Source organism: Argiope bruennichi, chromosome 4, assembly GCF_947563725.1.
Source record: "Argiope bruennichi chromosome 4, qqArgBrue1.1, whole genome shotgun sequence".
Classification (NCBI taxonomy): domain Eukaryota; kingdom Metazoa; phylum Arthropoda; class Arachnida; order Araneae; family Araneidae; genus Argiope; species Argiope bruennichi.
In genome coordinates, this window is record NC_079154.1 from 102,009,651 (window position 1) to 102,030,760 (window position 21,110).

At 24.8% G+C, this 21,110-nt stretch overlaps 1 protein-coding gene across 1 annotated transcript; it reads left to right on the forward strand.

Moving 5' to 3' along the window:
* The first annotated feature begins 56 nt into the window (after positions 1-56).
* LOC129967072 (RCC1 and BTB domain-containing protein 1-like) lies at positions 57-21,110 on the forward strand. The gene is made up of 15 exons (XM_056081734.1): positions 57-155; positions 345-575; positions 2,159-2,400; positions 3,749-3,839; positions 4,349-4,416; positions 5,575-5,682; positions 5,905-6,047; positions 6,141-6,331; positions 8,955-9,010; positions 9,669-9,739; positions 10,891-10,944; positions 13,937-14,034; positions 14,981-15,111; positions 16,873-17,047; positions 18,500-21,110. The coding sequence occupies exons 2-14, from the start codon at positions 353-355 to the stop codon at positions 17,011-17,013; spliced, it is 1,617 nt and encodes a 538-aa protein (XP_055937709.1). The 5' UTR covers positions 57-155; positions 345-352; the 3' UTR covers positions 17,014-17,047; positions 18,500-21,110.

A 21,110-nucleotide genomic window follows, 5' to 3' on the forward strand; every position in this document is an offset into this window, starting at 1 on the left:
AAAAAACGAAACTGAATATGAAGGTCTATTAACTGCCTGGGTTACTTCAACCGTCATAAAGCTTAGAATTGTTTACAAAATATTATAACAAAGAGAGCGTATATTGTGTTTTTTTCTTATTATAGATTGGTTCATTGAACTATCTACTGATTAAGGTAATTTCATTCTTAATATACTTTATTTCCGAAGTGGTTTTATGCTTTTATTTTGACATTTCTAGTTTGTTTCTTTGTTTGCTTTAAGAATAAAGCTTTACTTACAAAGTGAAACGAGTTTCTTTTGAATTATGAAAGAAGTTAACTGTCCTATTTAAACCACATTTAGATATTTATTTCCTTTTATAGGTCTCCCAATGCCAGCATTCACAACGAAGATGTCTAATATAGACAAATGGCTGATATTTAGTATTTTAGAACCAGATTTTATTTCTAGTATCAAAATAGCGTGCGTATTCGGGAGTTCTGGAAATGAAGCTTTGATTGTAAATAAAGATGATGATGTGTATGCTTTGGGATCCAACTGTAGCGGTTGTTTAGGTCTTGGGGATTCTCATGGAAGTTTGGAACCTAGAAAAGGTATAATTTTTGTAATTCGTAAGTTATGGCAATAAATTCATTCATCATCATTTATTTATATTGTGATGGATTGGTATGAGCGAGGATAGAACCTGGGACCATGTGGTTCGCAGCCGAGTAACAAGACAAAAGCAATTGTCTGTGTATTGTAGCTGTTATCTGGCTTATAAGCTTTCACCACAATACTCTCCCTCCAGTGAGTCGGAGGTGAGATGAACGAACCACAAGATCCCAGGTTCTATCCTCGCTCATACCAATCTGCCACAATATTAATAATATAGATTTCCATTTATTTAAACTAACAACAACAACAAAAATTATCAATTTACCTGTATGTGATTTGCATTGTAGATTTTAAACTGCTCAAACCAAGCAGTTGATATATTTCATCTTTTAGGTTTAAAGAAATCATTTGATCAAAGAATTTCTCTAGGTGATATCAATAATTTACCTTTATGCTGAAATTATTTGTCACCTTATTATTTTCTTTTTCAAATTAACACTTAATTTCCTTTGAAGATATTTCTGATTTCTTTAAGTGCAAGTAATTAAATAAACTTTTCCTTGAGAAGAAAAATCAAAGTTTTTGAAAAGTATATACATTCTTGAATAACAGGGATGGTATTTTTGTACTATACTTTTAAATATCTTATAAATAGTTCATTCTAGCAAAAGATTTATCTCTATATTCTTTTTAAGTCTCATTCTATTGATTTATCTGTTTGAGAAGTTTTTTTTATACATGATTGCATTTATAATTTTTGTGTTACAGGTAAGATTAAACATAAACCTTTTTTGAAAGATAATAATTAGTATATTTTTTCTGACTTAAAGTTTTTGCTACTTTTGTATGCTCAATTGTTAATTTATTTTTACTTGCAATGTTTTGTGTGAGCACTTTTTTTGGATGTGAATCAATGTGATATAAATTTTATGAATTAATAGAGCATTTTTAGATAGTAAAATAATTGACAGAAATTTTATGAATAAACTATATAAAGAAATATTATTTATATATAATTTAATTATTGACTTACTGTTATGACTTTTATATCATTTATTAATTTCAAAAATATAATCTTTGTATTTTATAATAAAATCAGAGTTTACTTAAATATTCCTTCAGGAGCAGTTTTTCTATTTCAAACTAATTCTGAATAATAGAAGATTATATTATTGGATAATGCTATTGTGTAATAGTAATTTGTTGCAAAAGTAATTATGATAAATTTTACATTATAGGTGTTTAGATTTAATTATCATAAAAGAAAAATTGCCATTTTTTTTGAATTTTTGAATTTTGAGTTTCTAGTGATAAAACACAAAAGAATGCTTCAACAGCAAAACTCCATGTTCTTGTAATACATATAGGGATAAAATTTTGTAATATATAAAGGCAGTACTCTTCATGTATAATTTAAACTGCCTTCATGCATTTTATTTCAAATTAGTGCTTAAATTATATATATATTTGTACTTAATTCATAATATATAATTTTCTTAATTTTATATTTTATTATTTGAACAAGATATACAATTTGTTTGTTATAAAAATGCTTGCTTTTTCTTTTTCTCTTTTCTAGTTGAAGCTTTATGTAAGAAAGGTATTGAAAGTTTTGCTTATGGAAGTGGTCCTCATGTTTTAGCTATCACATCAGATGGGGAACTGTATAGTTGGGGCCATAATGGCTATTGCCAACTTGGTAATGGTGGAACAAATCAAGGTCTCAGTCCTGGCTTAATATCATCAAATGTATTAGGAAGGAAAGTAATTGAAGTTGCTTGTGGTAGTCATCATTCCATAGCTTTAACAAGTGATGGAGAAGTGAGAAAATGCTTTTTTTTTTTTTAAATTTCAATAAGTTCAGATTATTATATTATCAGAATAACATAAAATAGAAAAAAATGTGCAATTTTTTTTATATTTATAATAAAACTAGAATGTTGAAGGAATTTATGTGTGAAATTCAAAGGTAAAGAAACAGAGCTTAAATATATTTAACTTTCTTGTTTTTTCTAATACCATTATTAATTTTGATGCACTACAGTAAAAAAACATTTATGTTTGTCTTTCTTTTACCCTTGTAATTTCTGCAGAATTGTAAATTTGGAATTGTTTAATTTTTGGTTCAGCAAAAATTTAGTGAATGTTAAAATGTTTGAGATAAACTAAAAACAATATGTAACTGAATTGAAGAATAAAAAAACATATTTTGCTATTATTATCTATTTAAAAATTGTTTCTTAATTTTAATTTTTTTATTCATTATTGGTATGAGATACAGAACAATTATATATTAATATTTTTATTGTGATTGAGCATTTAAATGCTACTAAATGGTCAAACATTCCTAATTTAAATAATTTTTAAAATTATTCCTGATGTAATGAACAGACATGACACATTTACTCGTCTGTCTGTTTCTAAAATTTCAGCATTTTTTAAAGTTGAATTTTATCATTCTTGTGATTGATTATCTTTTTTTATGCAATAATTCTACAATATTTTTAATATATCATGTAATTTTTGTATAAATTTATTCACTCAATAATTTTACTTCTTTATTTTTATGTTTGGAACAATTCATTAAATAAATTGTTCTAAACATTGACTTAGTTTTTTCTTTCTTTTTTTCTGGACTGTGTTATGTATGATATAAAAATTTATTCAGATTTGATTGTATCTTACTTTGATATTCTTGAATTTTATTTGATAAACTTAGAATTTTAAAATATTCTATGAAATTTCTGAAGGATGTGTATTTTTTTTCTCCAATTAAGTGTTTTCTGATAATTGAGAGTATTGATATAAGTAAATTCTTCTAATTTCTAAAAGAGTTTAATTTTTTAACTGTTTTCTGGTATGTTCAATAATATACTTTGTGAAGCTCAAAAAGTTAAATTTTGTGAAATTATCTAAATAATAGTAGATAACTATGAATTAAACTATTTATAAAAATTATTATTTTCATACAAAATTTTGATATAAGTAGTATCATAAAGTCATAAGAATCAGATTAAAAAAAAAAAAAATCTTTAAAGAATTCAATTTTTGAACATTAGAGGCAAACATTACAAAACTGAGAAATAAATTAATGTATTTAAAAAATTTAGAATAGTGGTTAACTGAAAATACTTATATGGCTTGTATACTATTAAAAATCTTGTTATAGGTTTACTCATGGGGGCAAAATAACTGTGGCCAAGTTGGTCTGGGAACAACTACGAATCAGCCTACTCCCCGAAAAGTTACTGCTGGCATTGGTATAAAGGCTTTTTTTATATCATTCTTAAATTTACGATTTTTTTTTAATTACTCTCTCTCCTTTTTTTTTTTTTTTCATTTCTTATTTTCTTCTTAACTTTGCATTTTAAAATCGAGCATATTTTCTATATATGCTAATAAGAGTAAATTACTTTCACTGATTTAATTTTTCTCCGTACTTAATTGTACATCTATGATGTGCTAAAACATTATTTTATAAATTTATTATTAAATATACTGCTTAAATTTTAAAGTTCAATAGGACTTAAATTGTAAACACTGATAAATTTTTTCAATATATTTATTAGAAATATAAAAATTTTCATTTTTTTTAACTGTATGTTTTAATATTAAGAAATGGAAAAAAATTAATTGAATATTCTTTATATTTATTGTGTCTTTAATAAAATTGCACCCTTGTAGATTTTTATTTTATTATCTATTCATTATTTTATTACTATTATTAATTAAAATTATTGATCCAAAATGTATGCTTCATGTACTTCAGGTTCAAGAAAATGTATATCCGTTGCATGTGGTCAAACTTCTTCTATGGCAGTGTTGGATAATGGAGAGGTTAGCTAATTCTTTTAGTTTCTATATATGTGTGTTATTTTATGCTTTCATTTAATTCGTTACTCTCATTTTTTATATTGTTTTGTCACTTAATTATTGTATCTTGTCTTCATATTAAAAAAAACATTTAATTCTATCTAAAGTTTTACTTTTAGGAAAATCTTTTAAACAAATTCTTCTGTTATACTCCTTGAACCAAATTTGCAGTTTGGTTTTCTAAATCTCATGTGGAGTCCATTTTGACTTTTGTGTTCATGAATAATAATATTCATTAATAGATGCATTGAAAATAATTTTTGTGCATGATGAATTGTAAATTAATAATTTTACAAATCCGAAACTTATTTCTAAAAGTTGAAAAAAGTGTAAACTTTTTTATTTGGTTATTCAAAAAATAAATAAATAATTTGCTTGATTTGTGAGATTAAAAAAATCTACATGGAGTAGGTTTGCAATAACAGTTTAATAATTATAATAATAATAAAAAAGAATTCACAATTTTTTTCGAGAGAAAATTTTCTTAATTATAGGAGTTCATCTATGAGGAATGGATTTTTTTTTCCCCCTTCTTGATTTTCATAAGTTCTATTTCCAATTTTTTTTGTTGCTAATAATTATTTTTCTAAATTTAAAGTTACAAATTCGATAGGCAAAATGTATTATGTCTAGTTTTATGGTGAAGACATTGTATATTCAAAACTGATATTTGATTTTATAACTTTTCTTATTCAGTAATTATAGTTATTTTCCTATGTATTGAACCGTTACTTTGTAAAAAAAATTTATCTGGTGCTTGTTATTAATATATTTTCATAAATACTTTAGGCATTGTGACATGATAATTCATCTAATTATTGTAATCCAGAAATTTCTGATCTATAAATATTTTTCTAATATACTTTTGAATATTTGAATTATATTAACCATATATTTATTTTCAAAATTTGATATTGGTATTTAAAATATTTTTAAATATTGAAAGTGCAGATGTATATTTATTTAAATGGTGATGTACTAAAACAGTTACATTGTAAAATTTTCTGTGTTATTTATTATTTATGTTTTTTTATTATTGTTATTATTTGAAAATATAATTTAGATGTCTAAGAAAATTTGTGAACAGCTTCATTTATTTTGTTGTTTAATATTGTTTTTTAGGTTTATGGATGGGGTTATAATGGAAATGGTCAACTTGGTATTGGTGGAAATGCTAATCAAGCAAATCCATACCGTGTCTCCAATCTTCAAGGTGTAGTGATACAGAAGGTATGCATAGTTATTTTTTTTAAATATTGAATTTTAACATTTGGAAATATGTCATAGGCCTAACTATAGAGGCAAATGCCTTAGATAACCTTTTGATGACTATTTTATATATATATATGAATTAAAAAAAAACAAACATGTTGGAACATACCTGAAATGTGTCTTGATCAACTTCAGTTTCAAAGATTTTTCTTATAAGATTCATCTTTTGATAAATTTTAGATTGTTTGTGGTTACGCACATACTATGGCTCTAACTGATGAAGGAGTTCTATATGCTTGGGGTGCTAACTCTTATGGACAATTGGGTACAGGGAACAAAACAAATCAAGTCCTACCAGTTAGAATAGCAACAGAGATTGGAAGGTAATTATATTTTCTTCCATTCATTTTCTGTTATTTTTTCAACTTCCTTTGTTATTTATTGTTCTTATTGCTTCAATTATTAAATGTTTTCAGAGTTGTGGAAATTGCTGCTTCTCACTACAATCACATATCAGCTGCTCTAACACAGACATCTAAAGTTTACATGTGGGGCCAGTGTCGAGGCCAGGCTGTTACATCTCCTGCAGAAACTCCATTCCATTCTTTACATGATGTTTTTGCTTGTTTTGCTTCCCCAGCAGTTACATGGAAACCTATGGAGTTAGGTAAATGCTGTCAGTTTTTATGTTCTGTTTATGATTTTTTTTAAAAAAAAAAATCAAAATCAAATTATTTTTTTTGACAAAATATTTGATTCATATATGAAAATAATTCATATGTATATAATGAATGCCTGTTCTTTTTATCTACATTTTAGAAGTTACATGATCATATAATTGACTGTATTTTTAAAAAAGTTGTTGTTATATTTTGTATTATTAATATTGTTTCAAACTTCTTGAAATTTTATCAGCATCAGTCTTCTTTCTCATTTGCAGACATTCCTCTTTTTTTTTTTTTTTTCTTTTGTAAATGGGTATTACTATAAATAGAATCATGAGAACTCATGATTGGTATAGAGCCAATAAGTAAGGCCAGTCTTTAATTCTTCCTTGTGATAGAAAAACCAACACTTGCCTGTTGTGCCTTGCCAGTGGCCACCTTAAATGTCTTTTCTTTTCTCAGTGTGAAAAATTTTACCTTCTTTGCTCGAAATGCTGCCAACATCAGGCTTCTGCTGAACATATTCTGGACTGTTTAAGATTTCATTGGGGATAAATTTATTCTTCTCCTATCCTCGTTTTTGACTTTCTTCTTATCAACGGATTTTTTGATTTGGTCTGACTAAGTCAGACCATGCAGATTAGCAACAACAACATAAATAGAATAAATATTATAAACAACAAATAATACAAGACTTCTTTCAATCTCTCCCCCCCCCACTTTCTCTGTTTTTGCCAAAAATTCTAAGTAAAATGATTGATTATGCTCCTCCATTATATCTATAAAATTTCAAATTTTTATTTGATTCTATTTGAAATCTTACTCTGAATTGAAATTGATTAGATTCTCTTGTCCTCAGTTTTTTCAAGCAGTAAGATTAGAAACACAAATAAATTCTTATTTTCTTTTTGCATTAAAATAATTCTAAAAGTTATCCTTCTATAAACGATATGTCTTTCATAAAATAGTGATTATAATTTTGAAATTATTATGTTTCAAAAAAATCTTGTTGATGTATAGTCATAGATGTATTCCTACCTATATTTTTGAGATACAATTTGCTTGTGCAAACATCTTGGGGAAAAGAATAAAAGAATGTAACATGTGTAAATAATTAATGGTTTTCTTTTAAGTTGTGCATCTCTTTGTAGGACAGCAATTATTTCAGATTTGTTTTTCAAATTATATCCAGTTTGACTAAAATTTCAGTCATGAATTAGAAGCCTTAAAGTTATAATTGCAAACTCGATTTAATCGTACAATGTTTTTTTAATCGTAATCTATACAAAACGATAAGCAATAGTCATAAAACTTTTATGCTTTTAGTTTAAGGCTAAATGTTTACAAAGCGAGAATAATAAATTTTCTGCTTTTTCAGATTACTGATAGATGGAAAATTTTTATTTGATAGCAATTAATAATAATTAATTTTTTCCTTTCTCTTGTACAAAATTACAAAAGCAAAAATTTGAACTTGAAACTTTGATGATTCTCCACATTTCAGGTTTCTTTAAGTTCTAAAAAACAAAGATTTGAAACTATTTTTGTCTGTCTGTGAACGTGATAATTCAAAAATGTTTTGAGTCACACAGATGAAATTTAGTATGTGGCTTGTACACCAAATTTATAATTTTCTATCAAATTTTGACAAAATCATTCAAAGGAAGTATGTCCCTCTAGCTATCTGAATATGTGTATTAAAATAGCAAGTCAAGTATTCAAATAGCTATATGAACACAATAACTGTAAAATATGATGAGTTAGATAAATAAAATTTGGTGTACTATTTTAATATCTGAAATATAGATATGGAACCAAATCAGTGAAGTACTTGGCCATTTATTGGTCTTTACTTTTGCAGGTTTGTAAAGGCAATAATTCAAAGATATAACAACTATTATAAATGTAATTTTGCTTTGCAATTTTTGCCATCTAAATTGTAAAACCTTATTGAATTTTGATTTAAATATGTCAATATTCTGTCAGTCTATATGTTCTTATACATGTAAGTATGGTAATTAAGAAAAAGGCAGTGTCTTAAATGAAATTTATTTTTTGATCTTGTGTCTACAGTTATTTTGAAGGAATTTGTGAATTGAGAGGAATATTGTTTTCAAACAATTAAAAAAGGTGTTCAATTTCTTACAGTTAATACTTGTGTATTAACCATGTGCCAGCAATTAATTGCCCACCCCCAAATTAAAAATTACTAAAGATTGCCAAATAATAAGGTCTTTCATAACTATTATTCATCAATGACATATAGTTAATACTCAAGCATTGTATTTTCTTCTCTTTACTGTATGATAAAGCATCTAACTTTCAAGAGAATAAAATATATGAGCACTGTTGTCTTTCACAGTCATGCCTAATCCTACAAATTTACGCAGGGAGAAGGGGGGATAACATCATTATTCGAAATTATGCGAGAAAATTTCGACTCCTGCTTGTTTATTTCTTCTCTACTAATTGCTTTGATAGTGAACTCAGTATTGCAATATTTTTTAAAGTATTTGTATGCTATCGATTTCAAGTAAATTTATGGATTTAATAACAAGTTAATTTACTAGTTGCAACAATTGAAAATTTAATATATATCTAATGTTTTTTTTTTTTTTACTGTAGATGTGGTATTAACTAACAAAGTTAGTGATAGTGTGAGATTGAGCTTTGATGATGAGGTATGTAGCTGATATACTTATTGTTATAAATATTTTTTATTTTTCTGTTGACATTTTTTTATAAAATTGATTATAATTGATGTAATTCAGTTACTTTGTTGCTGTTCCCTTACGTATACATTTAATTATTGTTGTAGTTTTCTCAAACATAATTTTAAAATTAACTTTTTTATAATCATTCATTTATAAAGCCTTAGATAATCAAATGGTTACTAAACATCTCTGGCAAATTATTTTCCCAAATTAAAAATACCTTACAATAGATATTTTCTTTCAAACCAAATATTTCAGAAAGTTAATAAGAGCATTATAAGTTATTTAAGGCATTAAATTTCTGCATGCAATAAATTATTTAGGGGTAGTATTCTGTAAGTTGAATTTTTATTTTAAAATATAGAAATATATGCAAATTTAAAAAATAAAAATTCCTTTTTTTTTCTATTATTAATTTTTGTATCTCTAGAAGGTGTTTGTGCTTTGTTAGATATATCAATCAAAATTGTATTATACAATTTAAACATGTTATTTGAGATTATTTAAAAGTGTATATTACTTAAAGCATGATAAGTAAAATTGTGCTTCCACAATTATTTTCCTTTATTATTTAAATAATGTATTTGTCTTTGTCTTATAAATAGATTTTCTTTTTCTTTCATAGGAAACCAGTGATTTAAAGTTTAATGTTGATGGAAAATTGATCCATGTGCATAAATCTATACTAAAAATTAGGTAAGCTTGTATATATATATATATATATATATATATATATATATATATATAATATATATAGGGTGGTGCCAAAAAATAAATATTTTAATGCTTAGAAATCAAGTTATTATCAGTTATTCATGGGAGAAAACAAAATTCTTTAAGTTGTGGAAATGATTGTTTTTGTTTTTGAAATATGTTTCTTCATCAATACTGATAAAATTTAATTTAACTTTGTGTGATTTTTTTTAAATTTATTTCATTCAGAATATTGTTTAATAATTTATATAAATTTATAATCAAAGCTGTTTTTGATTGCTGTTTTATTGAAAGTTTTTCATAATTTTCTCCAGTCAGAATGTATGAACAATTTAATTTTAATATTTAGTACAAGTTTATTTTTTGAATGTTATTGTATGTCGAAGTGAAATTAATATTTCTACATAAATTGTAACAAATATATTATTAATATATTGCAGTTATGAATATATTTCTGCATTTTTATTGATTGGATTCAGTCATTCAAGATGATTGCTTACAAATGGATCAGGATGGATGATTTAATGTTGTCTGTTGAAGAACATGAAAAATAGGAAGCAAACACTTTATCTACCCGACTGCTTTAACACCGTTGATCAATCCTGTTTAGATAAATTGCTGACCAAAAAAAAAAAAAAAAAAAAAAAACCCGAAAATGTAAGCAGTTGAGGTTGGATTAGAAAGAGACTAGCTGAGAGGCGGAGGAGAGAAAACCATCTGAATTAGGTTCATTGAGCGACAAAAAAGGTTGATACAGATCCTACTGTGAATAGATGGCAAATCCTGTGATAGCCAATTTCTATTGCACTGAGACTAGATTGAAAATTTCTGGAAAGAAAGGACAAGGATATGATATCAAAAGGAGATAGAGTAGTCTTCATTTGATGAACATAAGTTACTCATCTGTACCCAAGTCATCGCATTTGCTTAGAAAATAAATTTTGAACTGTATTTTAATTATATTCTTATTAAAGAGTAAAACATAATATTTTTGAGAAACATCATTCATTGCAAAATGGATAAAATAAGGCCATTTATCTCATTAAAAAGTTGTCACTACATTTTTTAAGAATTTATGCTCATTTTAAGTATTTTAACATTTAACATTTAATTTTTATATAATATCTTTTTAGATGTGAACATTTTCGTTCTATGTTTCAAGCACACTGGGGTGAAGATGAAAAGGAGTAAGTGCTCTCTTTTGCATTAATGAATAGCATATATATACTTCTTCAATATGTAAATATTAAGAACACCCATTCAGTTTTGATTTGAAAGTATTAGCTTCATTCAATTTGTAAATATACTACTTCAAAGATGTGTAACTGTTCAAAAAGCTCCCTTTACTGTATCAAAGTCAGTTTGAAACATTGACCAGTATCTTACTATTATCCCCATATTATTACGTGTTTTGCTATGGATAATTTGAAGTAATTTTCTGGAACTTTATTTCCTTCTTCAAAATGTTACTGGAAAGTATTTTCCTCTTACTATGAGATTTTAATCTGAATTATCTATGCAATATGAAAGATATTATTTCATGTCAATCAAATTTTAGTTGCATTTGATTAACAATGTTTGAAGTATAGTTTATATAATGGGTTAGGTAGAGTAATTGAAAAAAAGTAGTAATGGGGTAGTAGAAAATCTAGGAACACGGAAGCATTCTGTCCTGCCATTAATGCCTATCATTTTATGTGAAATTAATGACGTAACATTTTTTAAAAAATTATCATTTTATTTGCATGCATGATATTTTCATATGTCAAAGATGCTTTTTAATAATAATTCAGAGCTGTTTTTAACATTAAGAATGGTAGAAAACGAAGAAACTAATGAAGAATATGCAATGATGTTAAATGTTTGTTTTTGATGATAATTTAACTCTTTTGAACCAGTGGTTGTGAAGTTGGTGTAAATAGTTTGTCATGAATCAATCTTGTCTGATTTTTCATTAAATATTTTGCTTAATAATTTGAAAATGCCAGAATGAAGACTCTTTATTTGTATTCTGTGAAATTGATGTTGAATCTGATGCGGCAGATATGAAGAACACTAATTTGGCTAAATCAACGCTTGTTTTTATTTTTTATATCTGTTTGAAGAATCAGGTGAATGAATAATCTGGGAACCTATCCTTAAATTAATTTTTCAGGAAATTAAAATGTTTATTTAAGTAACATAAATATCAAAGAAAACTAGCTGGAAAATGGATTGAACATTCTACATGAAATAGAGTTCTACTTTCTGCAAATAAACTAAAACTATTAATTTTTACAAATTTTAATTTTTTTATCCCTTATTGTTTTTTTTCCTTTTTTTAAAAATTAATTTTAGTATTAATTTTATCTGTTTGGATCTGATAGAGTTCAGTCACTACATTTGACTTCATGTCAAAGGTAGCAGTTTGATTTGATCTGTAAATATGTGTAATAGTGTAAATATTGATTCATTCAGTTCCCATGCTTGTTAAGTTTAATGCTAACAAACATTTTTGATTTATTGTATAATACACAATTAATATATTCTGATTCTGTCAAAATTATGAAATAAAAGTTATGAAAGTTGTGCTTGGGATTCTTAAATTTTTATGTAAATTGAACAAATACTATTACTTCACTTGAAATTTTTTAGCATAAAATAAGAAAACTCTGTAATGCTGTTTGATGCATTTCAGCAGCATTTTATACATATAATTGTTACATTAAGGTTTAAAATGTTTAAATTTATTATCATTATTTAATATTCGATAAAGGAAACCTTCATTATGGCAGCCATTTTTTATCTGTGTTACTGCCTTGTTTGATACATAAGTCATGTATGAAGACCATATTGAGAATAAAATTTCATCATGATATAAAATCATCTTTCTCTAATATATCAATTAAATTTATTAAATATATTCCAAAGTTAACTGTATTATTTATGCTCTTTCTTGCAATTTTCTAAAAAACAAAAAAAATCTTTTTTTGCTACATAAGATGATGTTGATACATTGTAAGACTTACTCCTTGTTGTAAATATTAGGTATTCTTCATACATGTTTTAGTTTTGTTTCCTCCCTCTTCTGTCATTGTACTCAGTCTTTAATACTAACACTATAACATTTTCCATATACCTGTAATTTTCTGTATAACTGTAAATAATTTTAACTATTTGTTTCCATTTAAAAGTAAAGGTGCACTTTTTGCTTATATTGAAGCTTGTAAGATATTTTTTTTGTTTAATAAGTAATCATATATTAAAAAAAAGAATAATTAAACAAATGTAAGAGCTAAAATAGTCAAAAACTATTCTAGTTGCTTTTAAATCATCAAGAATGTGAAACAGAGGAGAAGTAAATATTAAAAAGAAAACTTAAATTATCAAAAATCATTCTAGCTATCTTTAAATTGCCAAACATTTTATAAATTGACTCACTGTAGTTTTCACTGTAAAATAAATTTATTAAAAACTGTATAAATGAATTACTTGCAATATTCAGTTTAGCAGTGTATACAGAATAGTGGTTTCTTAACTATTATCAATTTTCTGTCTTTTATAAGAGGAAAGTTTGGAGAATTTGGATGAATTCTCAGCTCTTGAGCTGTGTTCAAATTAAATCTTGGTGACAGATGTTTTTATAATCCAGCTTCCTCCTAGTAAATTATCCAAGAATTTATGCAGCTTAAGAATTAAGAATGTTAAAAAAAAAAAAAAAATCAAAACTGGCCAACATCGAAATGAAGAGTTTAATGAATATTTTTTGGTCATCTGGTTTGAAGCAGCAACCCCATATTTTGTTGAATTGTAAAATTACATAACTTAATGTTTTTTTAGTGTAATTTTTTAATTTTATGTAATTTTAAATGGGATGTGTCTGTGTTGGATATTTGGGAACAAAACATTTTATTAATTTTTTTCCAGTAATTAGACAGTAATTCAAACATCAGATGTAATCAATCTCAGGGGTTAAAGTTTTTACAAATTTATTCTTTTTTTAATGCAAACACAATGGCATTCAAAATATTAGTTGTTGAAATACTTTTGTTAAAAAATGAAATTAATATTATTTCTGTGCTTTCAAAATAGACTGTGTGTGTCAATTTTCGTAATAAGTATTGCAATTATTTTATTTGATCTTTCCTTTTATTTTGTTTAAAATATATTTTCAAAAAAATTATTTTTTATTCATTGTAGCACAATAGATATTACTCAATTTTCTTATCCAGTGTATCGGGCATTTTTGAAATTTTTGTATACAGATGAAGTCGATCTTCCTCCTGAAGATGCTATAGGTTTGTATTTCTGATTGGAATTCTCTATATATTCATCTTTAAAAATTTAGAAAAAATTCAAGTATAAAGACATTTTATTCATCGAAAATGCTTAAAAAACATCAAAGAAAAAAACTTTATTTCATTATTTTTATTTATAAAATTGTAGTTGAACAGCTTCATTTGAAAATAGTCCCATTCCAGTTTGTTCATCTTATTGAAGTGTTGATATTTTTTATGCTGTTATCCGTACCAAAAAGGGAATTTTTTAAAAATATTAAGTAAATGGTTCCAATGAACCTTCACATTTTTTCTAAAGAAGTTATTCATCTGTATGTAAAAACTGATAACTAAATTAATGTTAAGAGAACAATATCATTGTTAACAATTTGAATTTTTAATGATTGCTATTAGCATAATAAGGCTTTAATGAATGGACAAGTCTTATAATGCACCTTATTTATAGTTAATAAAATTTTTTGTTATATATTTTTTTATTAATTAATATAAGTTTTTATATTATTACTGTACATAATGAGTACATTATTTGTGCTGATTATGTGCATTAATATTACTCAGTTTATAATGTACATGTTATGTTGTACTCTGACTGAAAAATTCTAGATATTTCTTATTATCTCACTATGCAATGATTTTTTTTAGAGTTTTCGAAAAATTATTGCATTTATATTTGATTTTTCTTCTTAATATTTGAATTATGTTTATCTATTAGATTAATTACTAAATTGTTTTCATGGAAATGGACAAATATTTTCATTTAATCTAATGAGCCTGTAAAATCTTAATAGTTTCAAAATATGGTTGTTAATAACAGTTTTTAATTAATAATAAAATTTTTAAAGACAATATTTTGTAAAAATTATTTGTTGACTGAACAGGATACCTTTTAGTTTTTCTTTCAACCAAAAGAGTTTTCTGTATTTTGAATTTTTCTTTTGCCTTACAGGGTTACTTGACCTTGCAAATTCCTATTGCGAAGTACAGCTTAAGAAACATTGTGAATGCATTATCAAACATGGTATTACTGTAGAAAATGTGGCAATGCTATATGCTGCAGCAATCAAATATTGTGCAAAGGTGAGATATAAGAAAGTTGAAACAAATTAGGAGATTCAAAACTGTTTACACACTTTATTTGCATTAAAAAAATGTACTCTTAGAAAAAAAAATTTCTTGGTTACAATCCTTTCTAACTTCTAAATATTGAATTCTAATTATTCTTTTCAAATGGTGCTTGTAATAATATATTTGACAATTAAAAATAATGAACAAAATATGTTTCTGTAATCATTTCTTGTTAAATTAAAATGATGAAATGTCAATATTTGTAAGAATAATGTCAGTAATGCATCTTTTAAACACTAATTCTAAATATATATTGCAATTTATTCTAGTGTTATGAAATATATTAATATGAGGAAGAAAAATAACTTTTCGAGCCAACTTCAAAAAACATTGGAATATTAACAGTCACGTAAAAAATATGAAAGTACATTATATTTATTTTTTAAAGTGAATCTCTTCAAGTAATCATGTGTGCATCAAAATGAATATTATCTTGACATCAATGCCACATTAGTTGTGAGATGACAATATATAATACTACTGTACATCCAATATTATTATCTCAATAAAATATATTAGTTTTTTTTTATTTGACATATACCTTCAAAAATGGATTGATTTTATTATGTGAGGTTATTAATTACATGATATCCTGATATTTTTATATGAAAAGTTTGGCATACACAAGAAAGTTGATTTTTCAATGATAAAAAAAGCAGTTTCGTTTTTATTTTTACATTTTATGTTACAGGAGTCATTTTAAAATATTAACAATTACTTTTAAGTAACATCATAAATCTGAACATGAGATTGACTAAAAATTATATTGCAGTAACATAATAATTAACCCTGTATTAAACAGGAATTTTTTTTAAAAAAATTTTATTTTATGGGGAAAACTTAAAAAGGTATATTATTTTATTTGCATTAATGGATTAGTGCATTTTTACATGAATATTGTTTACTAAGCAGTCTTAGTTACATTCTTTTAATGAGATGTTATTTATTTTTAAAATTCATCTCTTATATGCAGGATGTCCTCATTGATCATTGTCATCTATTTTTTAATAATAAATATATATAAATTTCCTAATGGAAAAAAAAAAGGTCTAAAGATTGCTAAAAATTATATTTTGTTTTTATTTGAGTAAATCTGTGCGTATATATATATATATATATTGTTTTATTGGAAAAGCCAATATTAATTTTTTTTTTGTGTGTGTGTATCTAATGATTAATATTTACTATAAAGAAAACATATATTTATTTAATCTTGAAATATAATGTAAGTTTAAATATTATGTAAATGGTATTATTATTATTATATTTTATTTCTGTATTAATTATCTATGACATAATTCTACTTATAATTTAATGAAATGTATGCTGGTATTGTGGAAATAATCTATTTAAATTAAAGTTCAATTAACTTTTTTGTTTAATTTTAACTAATTCTGGAGTTATAATAATTAATAGAGTTCTAATAATTATTTTCTATTACAAATATGATTAAAGATAATTTAAAAGGAGTTATTTTATTATTAGGTAACTATTTTTAAAAAAATTTATAAATGATCAAACTAGTTATTTTGGCACATACATTGCAAAACATTCTGTTGAAGTGTTATGCTTTAATTGTTTTTAAAAATAAACTAGGACTATTTTTAAATATAACTTTTAAGTTATATGCACAATGAATTTTAGAAAAATCTTATTTTTATTTTGAAATTTTTGTTGCTTACTGTACATTTGTAAAAATAACTTTTGTGTTAGGAATTGGAAGATTTTTGTTTTGGCTTTGCTCTAAATCATTTGACTGCTGTTGCCCAAACTGAAGCATTTAATAAATTGGATGAACCTACAATTAAGAATTTTATTGTTAAAGCTGCAAGGCATGGGGCATTTAAGTACTGACAACGATTTTGAACTAGGCTTTTGCAACATATTTGTAAGTAAATATTCTTTTTTTTTTTTTTTGCTTTGCTTTTTTGAAAGCTATACTGTTTTTTGTTTGTTTGTTTGTTTTCCCCTTTAAACATGTATTAAATAATAATAATATTCGATTATACTCTAATTTTATGTTTGGAATTTTGATAAGTAAAGTATAAAAACTTTAGTGGAAAGTTAGTTCAACATGATTTGACCATTTTTATGTATTTTAACTTTCAACTGTTTTATAATTATGATAAAAGCCAGGTGAATTACTTCACTAATTAATTTGTACATTGTTACTGATTTAGCTAACTTTAATAATTGAGAGAGAGATATGAATAAATTTAACTGTAAAGAGATATATAGATAAATTTGTCAGTAATTTGAATATTTAGCAGATGATTATTTATGAATAATACATGATCTTACTTCAATGGATCAGATAAAAAGTCAATAGAAATAACTTGATTGTAACTTAAATTGTAATTTACTCTGCTATGTTACTCTGCTGTCATAATTTATTTATAATTCATATGAAATTTTTATTGTGTCTTCTATGATTCTTTCATTTTCTTACTCAGTTTTATGAAAATTCTTTAAGTAATATTGATTTACTTTTACTTCTTTAAAAAATGTTAAATTATTTATTTGATAAAAAATTTAATATTTGATTTTTTATTTTGAATAGCATTTATATCAGTAATCCATAAAATCAATTTTTGGATATATTCCATAAATCACTTATTTCACCAAACAAACTCATGAGTTTGATTTGCTTCATTAATTTTTTTTTTTTACTTCTGAAATTATTTTACTGTTTTGATTATTTATATTTTTTGATTTTAAATTGTTATTTTGATTAAATAATCACATTCTTTTCATTCACCTGAACAAAATTTATTAATCCTAAAGAAAAACTGAAATGATACTTTTTCACAATATAATATTTATTACACCTCCCCCCCCCCCTTTTTTTTTACAAAATAGTATTCTTAGTCATTTTTTTAAAATCATTGTGCAATTTTTACTTGAATTAACAATTGTTTCTTGAAACACAGCAAATGTGGTTTGAAAATAAATTTCTAAGTGTATCTTTCAGTATTCTTCATAAAAATGTATAGAATGTTACTGTTACAAATTTTACAAATTTTTTTGATTTTCAATAAAAAAGTATTATTATTAGATTTAGATTATTGTATTTTTTTTGTTGATATTTGCTTAAGGCACCTTACTTTTTTATTTACTGTGAAAGGGTGATTATTAGATTTTGACGATTGTATTTAATTCAAAATAATTATAATTCTTTTAATTATTACATTTTACAACAAAGCATTAAAAGGAAGGTTAGCTATTTTAGTAATTTACACCTAAATACTTCTTTTTTTATATGTACCATATATAGCAAATATAATAATAAATAATGTTTCATTTCTCTTAAATTTTCATCAGTTTTTAAATTTTCTTTCAGGTGAAGAAAAAGATTGAGAAAAATTTATTTATTTTTTACTGGTTTTATATTAGTTATTTTTCATGTATAATATTAATCTGAAACTTGTTGTTATTGTTTATTTTAAACCTTTGTAATTGTGAAAAGGTGAATTTGAAATGTATTTATTAAATTTTAAATGTTCAAACTCCAATTCTAAATCCAAATTCACAAACTTGGGTATCATGCACAAAATTTTAATATTTGTAGAAAAAATAAACAAAGGGCCATTTCATGTTATGTACAATTTTTATGAAATGAAGTATTGCATTTTTCAATTCCAGCATTGATTTTTATTATCAGGAAAGACATTTAAGATTTATAAATCATAACTTTTGTAGTTGCAAATATTATATAGGCAGCTATGTAATTTTCAGAAATTCTCTTGAAATTTTAAATTTTATATTGTTAGACATTATCAGTAAAATTATAATAATTAACTAGACTTTGTAATCAATAAATTTTTCTGTAATCTGAATTGGCAATGTGCTTAACAAAGCCTAGTTCGAATAAAGGTGCTAATATATCGAAAATAATTGAATATTGTGAAAATTAAAAAGAAATAATTTATTTTCTTTTTGAGAATAAATGCTATTCTCTTGTGAAAAGAGCATTCATCAAAAGCTACCATGCTAAGTTTTGTAAGTCTAGTCGTAACATGTGTCTGTATTGTAACATAATTGTGATTTTTAATGGCAGAGTAGCAGGACTACTTCTGTTACTAATGTAGTGAACATTTATTCTTAAGAATGACATTTTTTTTTATATATATGTGAGAGGTAGCAGTTAACTGTTCATTTATGAATTTACTGCTGGTATTGCACCTGATTATACATTTATGGAACAAAAGAAATCATTGAATTGTAGTATTTATTAATAATTTATTAAATGTATAATTAAAGGCTTTTAATCTTTTATGTGTATTTTGTATTTAAATCTATTAAATAAATGCTCTTTTTCATTTTTATATACAAAATCATTATTAAGAAGTGACCTCATTGCGATTTTACAAAGGTTTTGTATTGTTACCTTATTATTTAATGTCTTTTTTTATTTTTTGTTTTGAGATACTTAAGACAGAATAAGATATAAGACAGAATTTGACTGTAGTAGGTATTTATTGTAAAGTTATACTTTTAGTCCCAGTGTTATAATACAAAGTATTTTTAATGTTCTAAAAATATTTTGTGTATTTTCAAAAAAAAAAAAAAAGTTTCCTGCTATTCTGTACATTTTATATCGATTTATTAAACTTTATGTGCTCATGGAGCTTGTGTATAGTATGATGTATAAATAATAAAAAGAGGGATTACAACAAAGTTATTCTATACAAATAATAATCTTATTCTTAGAAAAAGATTTTGGTTGCTGCTGACTGTAGCGTTTATAACAGCTAATTGAGTAATGAAAACAGAGTTGAAATCTCTGCTGGATGGAAGATTTCCAATATTTATTTAACCCACCACCCACCCGTCTCCTATTTTTCTGGCTGTATCCTATAAATACAGTGAAACCTCACTTAACAAACATAATTCATTCCCCAATCTTATTCCTGATGTGGAACATTCATTAAGTGAAACTTTTTTCCATTGGAATCTATGTAAAATAGGACACTGCATTCCATTCTGAAAAAAAATTCTAAAATGTTTTTTATTATTTATAATTCATAATGTAATTTATGAATTAAAATTAATTTTTTTACAATAAAATTTTCTAAAGACATTTGTCTTTGGTTATTATGCTTCATAATCTGTGAAAAAGTATTATTGTTGAATGAATGTGCATTGTGCATAGCTACTACCTCATTAGGGTAATGCTTCTCAACACTGAATGCAATAATTTCCCATTTTTCAGTATCTTCCTTATTTCATTGGAAAGCTCTGTTCTATTTAATCTACTATTCCTGTCTAAATCTCTAATGCAGCGTTTTGTTGTGACACAGAATGCAATTATATAAATTCTACTGTAATTCTGGTTTCATTTTCTCCCAGCTCATCGGTATTATTGTTATCTAGTTCTTGCACCATAATCTTGGCTAGAGACACAATATCATCAGTTGAAACTTCTCAGACACTTACTCAAACTCCTCGAAGTCATGTTCGACAACTGTATTTGGCCAAGCCTTCATCCAAATTTGTAAATATAAGAGTGATCTTTTAACAAATCAAATGATAAACACAAACTGATGCAGGCCAAATCAGCATGTGACCTGGAAATATTTTTATGCCACTAATTCTGTAAAGTATCACTCCAAAACTTTTTTACATTTTATTTTTCTCATTATGTGAGTTTTCGTTATTAGAGGTGCTCCTCATGTAAAGTTTGACTGTATTTATTATCTTTTTTAAAGTTTTACTTCTTTATAATGTTACATAAAGTTTTAAAATTAAATTAACAATTAAATTTTTCCTTAAAATTTCACTGTTTCTGAATTTTTAATATTTTGATAAGACATAAAATTATCATCTTTAAGTAAAAAGCTGTTTAGATCAAAGGTTATTATTTCATTTGAAATCATATTTTGATAAAATTTTAAGAAATACCTGTATAAATTTTTAAAGTTAATCATTTTTTAATTATTTTCTTTCAATTT

Coding starts and splice junctions, on each gene's coding strand:
- LOC129967072 (XM_056081734.1), top strand. CDS start 353: ATGCCAGCATTCACAACGAAGATGTCTAATATAGACAAATGGCTGATA. Junction 2,401..3,748: donor CTTTAACAAGTGATGGAGAA/GTGAGAAAATGC, acceptor ATCTTGTTATAG/GTTTACTCATGGGGGCAAAA. Junction 14,035..14,980: donor TCCTCCTGAAGATGCTATAG/GTTTGTATTTCT, acceptor TTTGCCTTACAG/GGTTACTTGACCTTGCAAAT.